This window comes from Scomber scombrus, chromosome 4, assembly GCF_963691925.1.
Source record: "Scomber scombrus chromosome 4, fScoSco1.1, whole genome shotgun sequence".
NCBI lineage: Eukaryota > Metazoa > Chordata > Actinopteri > Scombriformes > Scombridae > Scomber > Scomber scombrus.
The window spans coordinates 1,179,458-1,199,043 of NC_084973.1; the positions used below are offsets into that span (position 1 = coordinate 1,179,458).

At 40.6% G+C, this 19,586-nt stretch overlaps 1 protein-coding gene across 1 annotated transcript in view; it reads right to left on the reverse strand.

The window, feature by feature from the left end:
* mamdc2a (MAM domain containing 2a) overlaps nucleotides 1–19,586 on the reverse strand; it is a 46,497-nt gene that overhangs the window by 7,724 nt on the left and 19,187 nt on the right. Inside the window, exons 6-7 of the mRNA XM_062417070.1 lie at nucleotides 16,682–16,938; nucleotides 2,720–2,813 (exon numbers count right to left, since the gene is read on the reverse strand). Of these exons, the coding sequence (XP_062273054.1) occupies nucleotides 2,720–2,813; nucleotides 16,682–16,938 (351 nt within the window). The remainder of the gene's footprint in view (nucleotides 1–2,719; nucleotides 2,814–16,681; nucleotides 16,939–19,586) is intronic.

The window sequence follows — 19,586 nt, forward strand, 5'->3', positions numbered from 1 at the left end:
TTGTTTTATTTAACTTAATGTTGATCAATGTCTCTCTCTCTCTCTCTCTCTCTCTCTCTCTCTCTCTCTCTCTCTCTCTCTCTCTCTCTCTCTCTCTCTCTCTCTCTCTCTCTCTCTCTCTCTCTCTCTCTCTCTCTCTCTCTCTCTCTCCTCTCTCTCTCTCTCTCTCTCTCTCTCTCTCTCTCTCTCTCTCTCTCTCTCTCTCTCTCAACCCCTGACAGATGGTCGCACACGTAGAGCCCGTTTTTTCCTGAGGTTTCTTCCTGTTAAAAGGGAGTTTTTCCTTGCTGCTGTTGCCAAGTGCTGCTCATGTGGGAATGTTGGGTCTCTTTAAATTAAACTTAAAGGGGCTAAATGCGATTTATTTCACTGCTAGACGTCGCAGCTCTGGACTGCATGTATGATTTTAATGATTTCCCAAGTTTCATTTCCACGGCCATGTTTGAAAAATTGAGTTGAGTAGAGGGAGCATTTTTTGATGCTAAGTATTTGATCCATCAAAATACACTACCCACGACATACATTTCATTACACTTTTTGTACATTAGACAAATGAAAGAAGAAAACACTTTATTATTTATTACTACATTATGCCTTTATTTGATATACAGAGGTAGACAACCATAAAGTAGCATTTTTTGATAGGTAGCGTGAATCAATAGACAGACCTATCGGTTTATGCGGCGGTAGCAATTTTCGACAAAGCAGCAGAAATCGACAGAACACCGGGAGCGGAGGGGGAGTGGACTAACGGTTCCGGTGGAGGAGAGGAGGAGGTGTTTCACATGCACTATCATGAACGCGCTTCCAGACCGGCTTTCAAAACAAAAGGTTCCAGAACAACACACACAGAGGGCGTGTGACGTAACTCTCTACTCCAGATGTCAATACACCATTAGTTGTTAACATAGCGAAAATAAAATTCCTGAAAGCTAATAAAGCTGTATTTCGCATATAGCCCCTTTAAAGAGTATGGTTTAGACCTGCTCTTTGTGTAAAGTGTATTGAGATGACTTTTGTTGTGATTTGGTGCTATATAAATAAATATTGATGATTGATTAAACATGTTTTTTTAACTAAATGAAATGATATGACTGCTATGTGATGATGAAACACATCTGGTGCTACTATTAATGTTGACATTGACACCAAATGTATTAAAAAAGGGAGTTCTCTATGTCATGAGATTTATATAAATGGTAAAAGATTAGGCTGAGACCTGGAGGTGTAGTACACTTTATGTGTGATGTGCTACCTGCTCTGTTTGGTGTGAATGTAAACTGGTCATCTAATCTACATAATGTCATTGCATTTACTACTGTTTTGGCACCCCGCCTCTGTTCTTTCTTTCCACCATTCTGTTCAATTGGAAATGGCCTAGACCCATGCTAGATGGCTGGGAGATGTTCTGTTTCAATTAAAGTTGACCTTTCTTGAACTATTTTGATAACTTGAAAGATGTAAATGATCGGTTGGATTAATTAAATTAGCCTCTATCTAAAGTTACCGATGAGGAAGTACCTAAAGGTGTACAAAACTTTGTCTATTTGTTTGTTTTATTTGTTTTCCCTATTATTATTATTATTATTATTATTATTATTATTATTATTATTATTAATGTACCTATCACACTTGTGCTTTGCGTCTATTTGTGTTTTGTCTTATTGTTCTATTTCAACAAGAGAATGTTGGGGAGGGTATGCTGTGTCTATATGATAAATAATGATAACTCTGTTCACCTGGGCACTCAGCTGCAGCTCATCTGTAATCAAGCCAGTATATATACTCCACTCTTTGTCAGACCTTCATTTGCAATTTTCTACATGCCAGACCTTCCAGCACTCATTCACGGACTGATTCCCTGGTTTCGACCCTGCCTGCTTTTGACCTCCTCTCCTTGTGTCTACGTTGGTGAACGCACCAGCCTTCTGTCCCTGATCTCGAATATCGCCTGTTCCTGTTTGCCTGTGGCTGTGTGGCATCCTCCGTCTTCGATCCTGTCAGGAGAGCCCAGAAACTCCAGCTTGGTCAACCTCATGTCCGTGAGTGCTACTGGCATTGTCTTACCTGCTGCCAACTCTGTGTCTTCAGTGACCCTGAGCCCTGCCTGTTCCCCTACATATCCTGTTCTCTTACCTTGTGGACTATAAAATAAAGATCATTTAAAACTGCTCCCTGGATCTGTGCTGCTATTGGGTCCTAACACCTCCACCTGTTACACCATGACCTTTTCTTTAGCACAAAGGTCTCCAGGACAACATTAACATTTTTAGCCCCACTGATGTTAACCCCAGCAGTTAAACATGCTCATGATGATCTTATTATTATTGTCCCCTATCTTCTCTCCTTTTCCCTCCTTTCTTTCCCTTGGCCTTTTGCCCTCACTGTTTTCTCCCCGGCCTTGTTGTTCTCTCCTCTTTCTGTGCTTCCTTTTCCCTCTTGGCACTTTTTCTCATTTTGTTCCTTTGCTTCACTCTTGCGGTTTTTTTTTTGTTGGTCTCCCCAGTATGCTTGGTGAGGGAGTTGTTGAGAAGAACTCTAACACCATAGTTGAGTTGTAAGTAACATTGCAGCATCCGGTGGCCACAAGTGGGACTTCAGAGTTGGAGTACAGAATATTTAACAGCCAAACAAAGTGAACCAGGAGGGAGGAACAGAACAACAAATAGTGACTCTGCTCACATTTACCCCCCCTAAAAATCTAAAGGTCTTTTCTTACCTGTGTCCGTGTAGCAGAATTCAGGAGAAAAGGAGATGTCATCTATGGCCACATATCCACCTCTGGCACTGTTAAACGCTACCTCGAACACCACCTGGTAACAAACACACACACAGCAACCGTTAACAGATGGGAAATGTCTGACTCATGCCTTTTTAATCCTGAGAACATGTTCCGTGAACTGTTAAAGACATGTGAATTGAAAGATGAGACAGCTGTAGAAACCAGACAGTGACATCAGTGCAAGGGTAAATTCAGGAACATGGGTTCGTCAGTGGGGCGCTGTTTGATGGAAAAGCTCTGTACGACTCTTGGCTCAGCTGCATAGAGGAACTGACCCAGTTAGTAATGTTATGCAAGCTTCTTTCCACAGTGACAGCATGCAGCAGCCTGTGGGAGGTGTTCTGGCTGAAAGCACAAGGAAAGGAAACCATGGAGTCATGGGCAAGAACACACATCTGAAAGTTCACAGGAAATCCAGAGGAGTGTGTGTGTGTGTGTGTGTGTCTACACACCACAGCATAAACACACACACAACAATGACAGGGAGAAGCACCACATGTTTTTCTTGAATGATATTTGGAAAATATTTCTGCAGCATAAAGACCATTTAAAAGAGCTTTTGGGGAAAAAAGAATCCTTATAGCAATATCTGCCTTTACATCAACAGACCTTTACTACTGGATCAAACAGACTAATGACAAACACCAGCCATTTATCACAAGCCAACCAAACCAGGAACAGTCAGTGCAGGGAGAGAGACGGATATGGCAAGCAACAAAAGTTCCCCAGACGGGAGTTTAACCATGGATGTTTTCATTTGGTTGTGAGGTGTGTCACTTCATTTTTCTACCACAAACAGGCTGCTTATTTAACAGTTTAACTCATTTTTGCTCAAACTGAAAGGTAACTGTTTTCTGTGTAAAGAATCTGCTACACATGAAGGAAAAACCCAAGAAACCTGTGACAAAGTGGGTGAGAGCCTTTGTCCCCAACCACATTTGTGCCATCACTTATTAATTTCACTATACTTGTTTGTTTGTTTTGTTTGGACCATAAGTTAAGTTTAGTAATCAAACTGTGCAGAGACTTACTATCCCAGGTTTGTTTGTGTTTGCATATTTGGTTATAAGTTACATCTCAGCAGACTTTTGGTTAAAATAAAACACACACTGGTATTAAATTTAGTTAGAGTTTATTGGTTTAGTTTAATGTCACAAGTTTAGTATTTTCTTTCTTTGTTATTCATATACTTACATGTGCTCAGGAGACAAAGGGAGGAGGCGGCCTATGTTTCCTTGATTTATAGACTGGTGACATCATTAGTGATGTCACTAGGGAAGAACCATGTGGACGGGGGTCTTAGAATTATTGTACCACATAAATAGGGGGGTTTTTGATTTGATTTAAGTTTAGTTGCAGATGGACTATAGGGACGCTCTATAGAAGTGATGCCATGTGACTGTGATGTAAATGTTAATCTTGTTGGTGCTTACCTGTTTTCAGGAGGGGATCAGGACTTACCTGATGAGTGGTATAGTCCACCTTCATGCAGAGTGCAGGCTGATGAGAGCGCTATATAAGCAGTAGCTTTAAGACTGCTCAGGGAGAGACTGCTTTGGTAGTGTAGCTGTGTACACATTCCTTAAACTTGATTTCAGTTATACTTATGAGTTAAGTTAACTGTTTAGTTTTTTTCTTTAGTTTTGTTTTGTATATCTTTTCTGGTTACACCTGTAACACTTTGTATTATAATAAATGACCATGGGACCACTGATCAAACCTTCTGTGTACCACTTTGGTCGGCCTGTACCACAGATGCTGGCAGTGGTGGGATCCAGGCCAGTAGGAGGCAGCAAAGAAAATGTCAACCAGACAAAAGAAAGCTCAAGCTACGGAGGGTCTTCCAGAGGCATCCCAGGATGTCAGTGACCAGCTGGGGGCTGCAGGTGGTCAAGCCCAGGAGCAAGCAAGTATGTCTGCACTGTCTTCTGTCTTCTTCAGAGTCTGATGTAACAGCAGGCTGACCGTGATCTCAGGACTGAGCAGGAGCGCGAGCGACAGGAGGACAGGTGGAACCGAATCCAGCACCAGTTTGTCCAGCTTCAGCATGAGGTGCAGAAGGATCGTCAGCTGGTGATGGGAGCTTCAGCAACCACATCCACCACATCCATAGAACGTACAGCTGAGCCACCTAATATCCCAACAATCCAAGTTATGCCAAAGGCAGACCTGCTGTAAGGGGCTCATGGAGCACAGCATACCGGTCTGGTGAGGTTTCCTGGCTGGAAAAGCCCTAAGATGCAGCCCTACCATGAAGGTGAAGATATTGAACATTATTTAATCACCTTTGAAAGAACTGCTCATGCCTGTCAGTGGCCTCATGATGAGTGGGCTCTTCACCTAGCTCCATTGCTAACTGGTCGAGCTCGTTCTGCATATGTTGCTATGGACATTGATGAAACTATGAGCTATTCAAGAGTAAAAGGTGCTGTTTTGAAGAAGTTTGAAATCAGTGCAGAGACATATCGTGTGAGGTTCCGTTCCAGTGTGCCAGCAGAAGAGGAGACACCTAAAGAGCTTCAGGTCCGCCTTAAGGACTTATATGCGAAGTGGATGGCTCCCAATGAAAAGACAAAAAAGCAAATTGGAGACACATCATCATGGAACAGTTCCTCAAAGTCCTGAATCCTGAGCTACGCACCTGGGTTAAAGAGAGGGACCCAAACACCTCCAAAGAAGCAGCAGAATTAGCTGAAGCTTTCCTGGCTGCCCGCCGTTCATCAAGTGAGTACCTCCCAGCCAAGTCCCGCCCACCTACACCCATAAGTACGCCTGCGGGTGGTAGTGAGTATAGAGCCAGGAACACACGACATAGCTTTGTCCCTTCAAATTCAGCTAAATTTGAGCCCAGAAGCAATGCCCTCTTAGCATGTCACTTATGTGGTCAGACAGGTCATTTTAAGGCAGAGTGTCCGAAGTCCCGCGTTAGTAAAAACTACATGTGTTTTGCTCCCCAGCTGTCAGTCGATGAGCTAGAGAAGGACGATGTCTCAGGAGGTCAACAGGAGGCCCTTACAATAGGGGTGTTGATTGAAGACCGACCCTGTGTACATGGAGACAGTAAGTTATCCCATAGCTAAGGTAACTATACAGATTGAAGGGCAATACCATTTCCTGTCAGTAGGGATATTAGGGCAGTTGCTCAAATATCCATCAGGTTGTGTTAGGCTCTGATCTTCCTATTCTAGCAGAATTAATAGCTAAGCACTATTGTGAAGCTAGAGCTAGCTGTACCAGTGAGAGTTTGCTAGTGGTCACGAGGTCCAAAAGCAAGCAGGAGGAGGCTAGTTCAGCAGTGATGTGGGAGGAGTTACCTTTAGCTAAGGGGGAGGTGCCAGGGGTGGGGCACGTAAGGCGGCTTAGGAAAAGCAGGAGACAGAGGAGACAGGACAGGGTGAGGGGGACGGGGACTAAAGTAACTGAACAGGTGTCTGCACCTTTAGAGTCTGACCCGTTTGCCATTTCTAGCGATGTTGCTAAGCTGCAGAGAGAGGATTCTACCTTTTCAGTTTTGTTTTCTAAATGTGTGCCTGAGTCCACCCAAGTGTCAGGTAGAGGAAAAGAAGCCTTTGTGCCTATTCAATGCTTTTTAAAAAAAAAAATCACTAGAACACAATCTGGGTTATCGCTAACATAATTAAAGAGGTTTTAAAAATACAGACAAGTTCACTCAGCTGTAGTTAATTATACAATTTTCAGATAGCAGATGTGTCTATGACTCATGTTTAGTGACGCAAATTGGACCCATTCATATCAGACTGTTGGACACTGATCAAACCTGCATCGTAGCCATTCGTATTAAGATGCTAGTCTGACATACATCAATACCCAGCCACAAGTCACATCTGATGTCAGACAGATCTGTTCCATCTAATCTATTAAGATAGGTCACCCTCATTTCCTGACATCTTTCTGCAGAATAAAGCCATGCAATCTATTTAAAAATATAACTTTATTAATGTTGATTTATTAATTAAACAAAAAAAAAAACGATTTGCTGTAGTATGTTTAATCTACTGTGTGCCTGCTTGGCCAAAGATGGTTGAGATCCAGCTGATCGTCTCACATCTGTAACAGACAGTTAGCAGGTACCAAGTGTACATGTAGGTGTAAATGACAGACAGCTGGCAGGGGGCTGGGGTTAATGTTAGCCACAGTGTTATCTACAGTATTAGGAGTTTGTCATGACCCTGACTGGAAAACTATACAACTGTTGTCAGTATGTATAACGCCACTTTTAAATGTCATGATTAGGTTTGACTGTTAAGTAATGTACTATAAAGTATTCCATATGTGTCATGTGGTTGGTTGGAATTATTCATGAACAAATTATTAGTAGGCTAGATAATTAATTTGTGTTTTGTTTGATATACATCATGAATCACTTGTGAGCCATCCATAGCAGTTATTAGAAATGATGATATTATAAGAACATGCTTTGCCTGTAGATTATTTCCAACAGTCTACACAATGTTTTACACTATGCAAGTTTTCTGCAAAGTAAACCTTTAATTGATACATATACATATACAAAATCAAGGTTTAGAAAACTTTGCAGTAAGTTGAGTCTAATAATAATAATAATAAGAGGTTATATATGCTATACTGTAGATAAATGCATGTGTGTGGGTGTGTGTATTTTTAATAATATACTAATTGGATGTAATTTGTGAAAGTTGTGATGCTTATCATGGTTATTGCATGTTTTCAACAGCATGTTGTTAATTTTTTTTTTTTTTTTTTTTTTTTTTTTTTACAAATAAAGCTTTACATGTTTTGCTGCAACAAGGTTAAAGTAATGAACCTGTCTCTTGAACTGTGTATTAGTGCTTTCATTAAAACTTCTGACAGTGTATTGTTCTAATAATTGTGGTGTATTTGTGTCTTATAGAAGGAACTCCAGAGTCATATTTATCATTACGAAGTGAACCTCGGGTCCTGAAATGAGTCTGATGAAACGCTGCATTCTCCTCGTCCTGGCTCACACCTTCACACCAAAATCTTCTCCCACTTTCCAAACTTCTTAAGTCTTTAAATGGCTCACATAATCAAACATGGCTGTTGGCCTGACACGGCTCATACAGAGCTCTGTGTGTGTGTTCTCATATGTGAAGCAGTGTGTGGCTTTTCAAAGTTCCTGGTTTAATGGACTTTGTTTATGAATGAGACATTTAGCATTAGTAACTGTTTGTCATTTTGGAAGCTGATTACTGGCTAACTAAATACACTGCAGAGTCTAATTGTAATTTTTGTGGAGGAACATCAGGTCTGTTAATCCAACTGTCCAAATAGTTGATTTCTACTATGATTTATATTATCTCTTAGTTTCCATATGTTTAAATTCTTTACTGCGAAAACTTGTTAAACATTAAAAATGAATGTTAACATTGATGATTGTAAAAATGTGAATTATGTTGATGCTAACTAATTATTCAAAGTATATGGCAAAGGCTATTTGCAGCCCTGGTGCAAAAATCAATGAATGCTATTTGCACCCCAGTACAATTAGAAGTGGATGCTATTTGTACCCTGGTATATATAGAAAACTAACTTGTTTCAACAAAAAAAAAAAGTAAACATTGTCGAAATCTGTGCGGGATCTCGCACGACCACACAGGATTAGTGATGGATTTCATGATTCTTTGTCGAGATTCAGTTCTCGTCGGTCAGTTCAGTTGGAAGAATCGGTTCACATAGTTCGTTCATTAGTTCGTTCAGTCGTGTTTCCGGTACAACGTTGTTCAGCGGCCGGTGAATCATAGTGCTGCACAGTTCTCAGCTCGTCGTTCTCAAACGATCGTGCTAACGGTCAACACAACACAGTAGTTCAAAGTTAATACATAGCTGCAACTTCATGATCATGTACAATACAACAGTGGCTAATTTATTGTCTTCATTTTTTGTTCACTTTCAGCAAGGGCTACTAAATAAAGAAATAAAGACCCAATATGCTGACAAACATGTTTAAAAGCTTGGCAGAAATATTGCAACGAACTGGGCCACGTTACTGTTATGTGTGTTATTAAAAAAGAGCTTAAGCCCAGATACTTAAGTCACTCCGTTCAAAATGTCTCTCCTGTCGGTCTCGTTCAGTCAGTCACTTCGTTCATTCATCTCAGTCGGTCTCGTTCAGTCAGTGATTCGCTCTCAAGATGCGTTCATAGACACTCAGGAAGCTAGCATTTAGCTTAAAATTCGCTAACACTCGCAAATGAGTGCTTCAACAGAACAGTATCTTTCCTGAGTGTCTGTGAACGCATCTTGAGAGCGAGTGACTCAACAGAGTAGACGACACGACATACGATTGGCTGGCTCTCTCAGTCCCTCTTCACCACACACAGTGAACACAACGAACGAACGAACGAGAGAGAAGTGAAACGGTGAATCAGGTCAGTTCGTTCGTTTTAAAGAGTCGTTCTTTTGAACTGATTCGTTCGCGAACGGGCCATCTCTACACAGGATTTCAGTGATCGCGCGAGATCCCGCACAGAGCACATCTATTGCCGGAAGAGACCAGAAGTAGCAGTGAAGAGCAAGAAGCAGAGTACAGCAGAAGACAACAACGTGAGTAGAAGGATAGGACAACATGCCATACAGTTGTATCTATATCTATCTATATAGATAGAGAGAACCTGTGAGTGCTATATCTATCTATATAGCAATAGATACACAGGATTTCAGTGATTGCACGAAATTTCGACAATGTTTACAGCTTTAGCAGTAGCAGCAGAGTAAAAGCCATCAGGTAAGTGTTTATTTTAATAAACTCCTGGTGTACTTACAAACTTTACAATGCATCGATTTATGAGTAAAGACCCTATTTGTACTACTGTAGAAATTTGATAACATTCCAGGCATTATTAGTGGAGTAATTTACGAGATACACTTTTGGTTCCATTAGCGCCTGTACTAAGCAATTCGGCTGATGGCTCTAACTCCACTAATTTGTGGTGTGGGTTTCCTCTCTGCTCTGACTGCTGCGCTAGGCTACTGTGAACCTGACTGCCTGTGAGTGCTTTGGGACGCTTTGCTCACGGCAGCACCCGCAGCTCGTTGAGGACAGTAACTGCAGAGCGATACGTGCTTTCACTTCAGAGTCTCCAAAACACCAGAAATGTCTCCAATAACACCACAAAAAGTCGCTAGATTTGTCGCTATTCGCTTTTGAGGAAAAAAGTTGCTAAGAGGATTTGGAAAGTCGCCAGATTTAGCGAGAATGTCACCAAGTTGGCAACACTGAATCTTGTTTACGGAAATGGAGGGAAATCTGTGATTTTGTTTGATGTTGTCATGGCAACGAGCCGCGAATGTAACAATATTGTGCAGGCTATGTTTACGGAGTCAAATGAGGTGGAAAGTGAAATTAAATTTCTCAGATAGACCTACGTATTTGCCACGAAGCCTTGTCATTTTAATATAAGTAGTATTGACTGTTGTTTTAGCCTTCCTCTAGGCCTATGCTTACCTCTTTATTTGCGAGTTGTTTTTTTTTCACCAACCCATTTCGTCCGAGAGCCCCGGCCGTGCAGCAAAAGAGCCAGTGGTGGCTCGCGAGCCCCAGGTTCCCGACCCCTGCTTTAAGCTTTACTCCTTTTACTTGTTTTCATCATTGGTTGATCTTTCAATTATTTTCTCAATTAAAGCGACTCTTACCTTTCTTGCATTTCACACAGCCCATTGAAAAAACTTGAACAGCAACAACCCCTCCTCCCTCCTATGTCCCACTCCCACACTCCCTTCCCCTCCACCTCCGCGAACGCGCACTACAATATTGATGACCAAGACAATGCACATGCACACTAGGGTTGCCAACCGTCCCGCATTGGCCGGGACATCCCGTATTTTGGGTGATTTTGATTTGTCCCGTCAGAGACAGCCCCTGCCCCGAATTTCAGTCACAGGCAGCTTCACTAGCCAATAGATGGTCAGTATACATTTAACATGCCCAAACTCACCTAACGTTGCTAGGAGACACAGTTATTGTTGTTGGGGGGTGGGGGCGGGTGTTTGATTCGCTGGCTAACTGTGCGAGTCTGCCACTGTCAAAATGAACGGACCTGAAAAAAGGACTATGCAGCTACAACATGCAATGGGAAGGGTTAGGGTTAGGACTTCTATCTGGCTGCACAGAAGGATAAAAAACTGTTGGAATCAGTCAAGAGTAGCAATAAATATCCATGGAAGAAGAAGCCCTAGATGGTGAGTCTTCTTTTGCTTTGTTATTTAAATGTATTGTAATTGCTTATTCATATATATATATTTTTTTGTTTCTGTCATTTACTGCAAGGTAAGAGAAGGTCCATGAGACAGCCCAACTGAGGATAGCAACAGAAACAGAGAGGCAGACAACAAAGACACAAGCAACTGATGATTACAACAGAAAGACAGACAAGAAAGAATAATAGACTGAGACAACAGAATAAAGCTCAACAGAAACTGGTCCAAACAACACAAGAAATTGTTTGAGAGACCAACATTTAATACAGATGGATGATAAATAGTTCTACAGCCTAGATGCAAGTTATATACAGATGGATGATAACAAAAAGTTTTAAACCCTACATGGATAAGTTATATTAAAATGTTTCTATTTATAAAATAAATAAAATGATATGGACCTCACATGTATTACTAAGAGTTGGTTTGGTTTAGGCTTAAAGCTTTCCAGTGTCTGTGGCATGTTACTGTAAACCACACATCTTGACCCCACAGTTTTATCCAACTTTAGGCCTATCTCCAAGCTTCCTTTTCTTTCTAAGGTCTTGGAGAAGGTGGTTAATGAACAGCTGCAGTCTTTTATTGATCTAAATGGCATTTCAGAGAAGTTCCAGTCTGGTTTTAAGTCACGCCATAGCACTGAAACGGCGCTTTTAAGAATTTTAAATGACCTTCTTTTAACAGTTGACTCTGGTAAATCTGCTGTCCTGGTCCTTCTGGATCTGACAGCTGCCTTTGACACAGTGGATCACAACATCCTCCTGTCTCGCTTAAACACCTGTGTGGGCATTAAGGGTACCGTTCTTAAGTGGTTTCAGTCATATCTCTCAGATAGGAGCTTCTCTGTCCAGCTGGGCCAGTATTCTTCGGCCACTTCCCCCCTGAGCTGTGGGGTGCCTCAGGGCTCTATTTTGGGCCCCCTCCTCTTTTCAATATATATGTTGCCATTGGGATCCATATTCAGAAAGCACAATGTCTCATTTCATTCCTTTGCGGACGATGTACAAATCTATATACCCTTAAAAACAAATGAGCAAGCCTCTGTCCAGGTCTTATTAGACTGCCTCAATGACATTAGATCTTGGATGGAAGTGAACTTTCTCTCCATGAACAAAAATAAAACAGAGATTATTTTATTCGGCCAACAAAGTCTCCTAGATGGTTATGACAGCGCCATTGGCACAATGAAGTCTCACTGTCACCCTTTTGCAAGGAACCTTGGTGTTATCTTGGACAGTGACTTTAGGTTTGATAAACAGATAAGCTCTATTGTTAAAACAAGCTTCTTCCAGCTAAGACTAGTAGCTAAAGTAAAGGGTTATCTCCCCAGAAAGGAACTTGAGAAAGTTATTCACACCTTTGTTACATCACGCCTAGACTACTGTAACTCTTTACTTGTTGGTCTCGACCAGTCAGCACTGCGTCGGTTACAGGTTGTCTAGAATGCAGCCGCCCGCCTGCTGACTGGAAAGAAACGGCGTGATCATATCAGTCCCGTCCTTGCATCATTGCACTGGTTGCCTGTTCATTTTAGGATCCAGTTCAAGGTTTTATTAATTGTTTTTAAGTGTTTAAATGGTCTGGCACCACCTTATTTATCAGAGCTTGTACAGCCTCACAGTACGTCCAGCACTTAGGTCGGCAAACCAGCTGCTCCTGGCAGTACCTCGGTCCAGACTTTGTACCCGTGGGGACAGAAGCCTTCTCAGTGGCGGCCCCAAAGCTGTGGAACAGCCTACCTATCCAGGTTAGAGCTGCACAGTCTGTTGAGCACTTTAAAACACTGCTGAAAACCCATCTTTTCTCCTTGGCGTTCAGCCACAGCTAGGCGAGAATCCTTGGCTCTTATTTTATTTTATTGTATTTTTATCTTTACTTTTACTCTTTTAAAAAAAATTGAACTCTTATTATTCCTTTACTGTTTTATTTATTATTATATTTGTGTGTGATTATATTGTATTTTAACAACTGTACAGCACTTTGGTTCAACTGAGGTTGTTTTTAAATGTGCTTTATAAATAAAGTTTGACTTGACTTTGACTTGACACATCTAAACAAGTACAATATGGGTTTTGTGTTACTAAACTGTGAAATCAGTAGGTTTATGGTATGGCTAATGACACTTTGGAATTACTGTAGGCCACCTGCTGGGTGCCCGCGTGCGCTCTGGGGTCTGCACTGGTACCTTCCCGCACCCAGAACAAAGTGTCCCTCATTTGGAGGTGAGAAAGTTGGCAACCCTAATGCACACACACATAGTAACGATAGTGGACGGGTTGTTACAGCGGAAAGTTAAATTCTGATAAACTGTACATTTTACCAAACATGGAAAAGGCGCCAATCACGAGAGATCTGGCATTATTTATGCACAGGTTACCCAACACTAAGTAATTATCTAGAGCTAACTTAGGTCCGTTAGCAATATGCTAAACGTGATCCGGTAACTGTAATGTTACAACAAATACAGTCAATCGCAACGTTATAACATATGATGTTGTTAGAAAGACTGAAGGCGGAACTTAAGTTTGTTGTTGCCATGGTTTCCTCCCTGCCCGGTTATTGTGTGACACACTATGAAGCCGGCTAACTTTATTTTCCCTAATGTGCGTCCTTAAATGATTATGTCAATTGATGTTTCACTGATTGTTTGTTTGACTATAACCTGTTTATTGATTTATGTAAATCTCACGGCATTTGTAGGATAACGGTAGTTATAGCACTCGTTAGCATTATGCTAGCGCAGTTCTATAATGTTTATTACGGTTTTCTGTTATTAGTGCCATAAATAGCAACAACATATCCTCACATCATCTATACCATCACCTGTAACATTTGCTGATGAAGAATTATAATTAAATGTTCAATAAATGAAAACCTCCAGTCCCTGACTCTTTAATGAGAGTCTCCTGTCCATATTGCCACTTCAACCAGTATACAGTATAAAGTGCAGAAGAGCTGCTACAGATGTTGTATGTTAGATTATGCAAAATAAAAATACCTTTCAAGCAGAAACTCTGCGACCATTTCATCCCTTTTTAGCTCTGGATGAAGCTTCATCAGACTCCTCCATCGCTCGAAAGCAGAGCCGATGTTGATTCTTGTTTTAGCTCTTTTTGCATCAAGCTCTTTCTTTGTGGTGGTTTTTTCTAATATACTTTTCTTTTTCCCCGTGGGAGCGGGTGGAGGTGGAAGCCGTGGCCCGCTTTTATCTGTCATTGTCAGTCGCTACTGGCTGTTTACGGCTATCTCCGTGTATCAGGGATGTATTATAAAGCAGTGGATCCACACCAGACTCTCTTCTGGGTAGGGGTGCGCGCACGATTACGTAATGCAGAAGGGGAAAACAGACAGGTCGCTCGGCCAATCATATCATTCGGACCAAATGTTATGATTGGTCGGAGTTTTCACTGAATATTATGAGAATGGAATAATGATTAGTTTCTGTGCCTGGTGGATCTCTCTAAGATTTTAGAGTACCATTACCTTATTAATAGCATTTTAACCTAACAAAAAAAAGTGTAAAAATGTAACAAAGGTAAGGGTAGCTTTAATCAATTAGAAAATGTCAGAAAATGGTGAAACATGTCAATCACTCAATCACTTTCCCAAAGCTCAAGCTGCTGTCCTCAAATGTCTTCTTTTGTCCTGAGTACAATAACCAACAAGATAATATTCAGTTTACTGTCACAGAGGACTAAAGAATCCAGAAAATATCCACATTTATGAAAATGGAATCGGATAATGTTGACATTTTCTTCTTAAAAAAAGACGAAAACGATGAATTACTTATTAAAATAGTTGACGATTAATTTACAGTCTTTCTTGATCGCTTCTACACTAACTGCACCTATTAACTAAACATCCCAAACCATGATGCAATCTTCCAAAGGACAGACCCATTCCTCAAAACTATAAAACTATAAACACCATTCCCCTGTTTTCACTCATTTAGAAAGCACTGGCATTCAGTATCATAAACTCCAGTCATCACAGCTGGAACCTCATTAACACACAATTCCCCAGATGGAAATACTGAGAGTCCAAATTGTTCGCACACCTATCATTTCTTTTAAAAGGGAACAAAAAGCATATAAATGTCACTCCATCTTCCTGCCTGCCTGCTGACCTAGATTTCAGGACCACGATAGAAAGAAGTGGTGTGATTTTATTGTGATAGCCTGATTAGTTTCAGTTTTCTATGCACATTCTGTATATGTTATAATAATTAATAAAAGTATATCAATCAATCACTACAGCTTTACCACTCTAGCTTATACAAATCATTTAATGCCAAACCTAGACAAGTTGAATTCCCAGTGTTGGCGGATTCATTACTCGTTTTGGTCAGTCGTGGCATCATGTTGGGTGGGACCAACAACATTGTGACTCTGGGTGCAGAGGATGCTGTGACAAGAGGTCAGTGCTTTTGCTCGTGCATGTGGCCTACAAGTACCAAAACTCTATGTTGGAGATGACAAACATCTGCCTTTCTTTTCCCATTTGGAATCCTTAACCAATCACACTTTCTATTTGGGACTGTCAAGTCAGCCCTTGGAGAACTTCCATTCACCTATTGTGGATGTTCAGTCCACACAGACACACAGACAGAACAACATTCCACTGTCAAACATCTCTGCCCAAAGCAGAAGTGAATAAACCTGTGCTACCTATACCCTACATTTTATATTTTTATATTAAATAAATAATATTATATCATTGTTGCCCTTATTTTTTTAGTCTCTTCTATAAATAATTTAATTTAAATAATTTTCAATACACCTGTGTGTGTGTGTGTGTGTGTGTGTGTGTGTGTAAATGATGAGAAATGCACGTTTCCTTGCACAGAAAGATCTCTGTTTACTTTTCAGAAGACTACATCACTGCATAACTCACACATGTTCATACAAGGTTAATATTTGGTTATGTTTGATGCTATGTATATATGCAGCTCAAAGATATTGCTGCATTCTTTCAAACTTATTTGGTTGCAGATGTCCACGTTTGGTACAGGTTAAGGCACTTGGGACAGAACTGTTTTCAGGCTGTTATTTACAGCTGTAGAGGCAGATGTGTGTAGCACAGTGTGTGCAGTTGCATGCTATACTTCTTGCCTTGCATTCAACAATATCAAGTATCTAATCACTAGCTGCCTGTTCCAAATCAATGATCAATGTGTTCTTAAAAATTCTGAATTTTAGAAAACAGAATAGGGGCAATGATCTGGAAACATAAGACTAAGACAACAAGGGCTGCTGTTATTTCAATTAAAAAGTGTCTGTCTTATATTTATTGTAGGATTGGAAATGCTTGTGATCAAACTGGTCTTCAAGGTGTGTTGATCCTAAGGTTGGGTGTGTTATGAATGTTCCATCTATTCACTGTCACCACCTCTGACTACCAACTGGCAAATTTATTCTATTTTTTGTGATTTGGAGAGACTCTGGACAGGAGTGATCTGATGCTTCATATTTTTTAATTATCCAGTAGTTGTTCATTGCATTCCTCTTATCTTGCTTGCCATTTTAGGGGGTCACAGCCTTTGACAACACTTCTCCATATTAAGATATTTCCACATACATAATGGCACGACAGTATTGTATTAAGACAGACTTGAAAAAGCCTGAACCTATCCTTCAAGCTGGGTGTCTCACTATAATGGTGTATGGAAGCTCCAGCACTCACCTCCAATGGGTGTGGGGCCTTGATGTCAACGCCCATCATAGTCCAGCCAGTGGTGGCATACACCTCTGGTCTCCAGATCTCCTCATAGTGGCCCAGCTGGTCTCTAGTGAACAGAGAGAAAATGTTTCCCCTCTCCTGGTCCCGGTGGTAGTAGAAGGACAAGCAGCCGGCCATGGGCACTGTGGTCATGGGTGAGGTCAGCTTGGCCACTTCCTGGAAGTGCTTGGCATACACAGAGTCCACATACATGTAGTGGCCTGGAGCAGTGAAAGATATAGATGAGCTGAAAGTGGCTATAAGCTGATACATATTCATGTGTGTAGGTTACATGTTGTCAAAAGATATTCAATGAAAAAATGTGTAGTCATTCAGACACACGTTAAGTGTCACCTTGACTTTCAAGTAGGCTGCAGTGGGTTTTGACTATGTTGTGGCATGTAAAGCAGAAATAAAGCAGAGAAAATCTTTATTTCACAGCTCTTTCACTGGCTGGTCACATTCTCAATTACACATTCTGTCTCCAAAACCATCAGCCCATGTAAACTTTGTATGTCCCTGGGTCCTGGACTTTTTTTTTCTTTTCTGTCTTTTTAAGACATCAACACTGACAAATGGTGATATGTTTGTCATACACACACCTTCTGTCATGGTCAGGTTTCTCTTGTAAATGATATTTATAATTTCAATGGGATTTCACCTTTTCAAGCTCAAGTTAAGAAGGTTTAATTCCTCAGTTTTAAAGGCATACAGAAACAGATTGTTTTTAAAACCAAATAGTTCAGCAAAAACATCAAAACCCATACAGTATATCCACAATGACAATATTACTGTGAAACTGTGTTTAACTGAAGATTAAACATTTTCAGAGATCCTGGTCATGTTTCATTTGCATAAATATTAACCTGAGTACAAAAATGTTTACAAAATCAGTAAAGGTTTGAAACAAATATAACCATGTCAGCAATTAATTACATTTTGAAGCATCCCGTTTTTGTGTTTGCGCATGTAAACATCATATCCCGATTTTAGAAATCTGGATAAACCCTAATCCTGGTTTTGACTAACCTGATTATGCTAGCTGGAGTACTCCGAAAGAAACAGGGATACTGTTGCATGTGTCCATCTTATCATGGTTTCTGACTGCTGCTGACTTGTGCAGGCATGGCTTTAACTAAGCGACGTGAAAGTAACAAAAATAATGGCAGCAGTAACGGTGAGTCTTGTCTTCCTTTGCTGTGACAATTAGATATACATGGCAGTTTAGATGGCATCAACATGCCGACCTATTCAAGTCTGCAGTATACATGCTACATGACACTGGTTTTTCAAAGTGTACACTGGTCAAACTGCTAACCTTAAGACCTACTAAATCAACATTACTACGTGGCCAAGCATCAAAACAATAGCAATGCCTCTGATCCTTCTAGTGCTCAGCCTGCTATGATCCAAAGTGCTCTCACTTTCAATAGCCACAATGAATGCTGTGGCTGTCAGGACAGTCAGCTGCAGCAGTCAGACCTCAGAAATGTACAGCATACCTAACGATAATAACCAGTTCAAGCAACAGACGCAAGCAGCTAACCACAGCAGAGACAAACGGAAGCTGTATATTTAGGCAAAAATATGTGTTTGTAGCGTAATGATCAAATACACTGACAGAGGAGAAGTGGATTATGCTACAGTGATGGTTTGAAGAGTTTATATGAGACTTTTCTTTGTGGAAAAACTGCATCAGCATTGTTGATGTGTGGTTTATTAGTGAGCAAATTGTATGTTCAAAAGTCTACTCATATTTTATTAGTCGTATTTATTTATTCATTATTTAAGTTTTTTTAAATTGTGTTTTGTTTATTAGCTACCTTATTTGTTTCCACATTTACAGTATGTAACGTGGCTGCTGTAACACCACACTTTCCCTTATGGATTGTTTTAGCACTCTATGTATGTACAGAACAACAAATGAAAGGACAAACCAACAGAAAGTGTGGTAGTAAGGTGGGGGGGGGGGGCCAACAAATGTCAGAACAGCTTCGGTGCTCCTTGTTATTGATTCTACAGTGTGTGAACTCTGCTAGAGGGATGGACTCTTCTAGAACATATTCCCTCATTTGGTGTTTTGATGATGGTGTTGTAATAGCTGGCTGGCCAATAGGTTGAAACTGTGGATCATTTTAAATGTCTTGGCAGAGTTCTGGACTCCCAGCTGAACCTCTCTGAAAGTATATTTTCAAGAGATGCTCATAGCAACTTCATCTCAACAGGAACTGAGCGGCCTTGGAGTCAGACAACAGATTTTTAGAACTGGTGTATAAAACAACTGTTGAGAGCTTTTTCAACTTTTCACCTTCCTGCCTGGTACGCTCACCTACAACACAGATCTGAGAACAAACTGTCCATGATTGTGTCAATGACCAGCTAAATTGTTGGCAAACCTCAAAAGGCGTTGTCATCACTTTTCACTGAAAGGAGAAGGAGGAAAGCTAGGAGCATTTTAAAGGACAGTTTCTATCCTCTATATAGCCAGTTTGAGCCTTTGAGCTCCAGAGGACACTATAGAGTCCCTCTGGCTACTAAAAATGCTTTTAAGAAATCCTTCATTCCAAGTGCTTTCAGCATCCTAAACACAGCAGAGTGACTGATAAGATCCAAGCTACAGATATGAACTGTTTTTAATGTGGAATGGGACCTTTTATGTTGTATGTCTACTTTGTTGCCTCATGCGTTTGGTGAGCTGAAGACAGCACCTTGATAGACAATAAAGCTTTATTCTATTCTATTCTATTCTTTGAAGAGTGCTGTCTACAACACGTTGGTCCAAAATCTCCCATAGGTGTTCAGTTGGGTTGAGATGTGGTGACTGTTAAGGCCATAGCATATGATTCATATCATTTTCACACTCATCAAA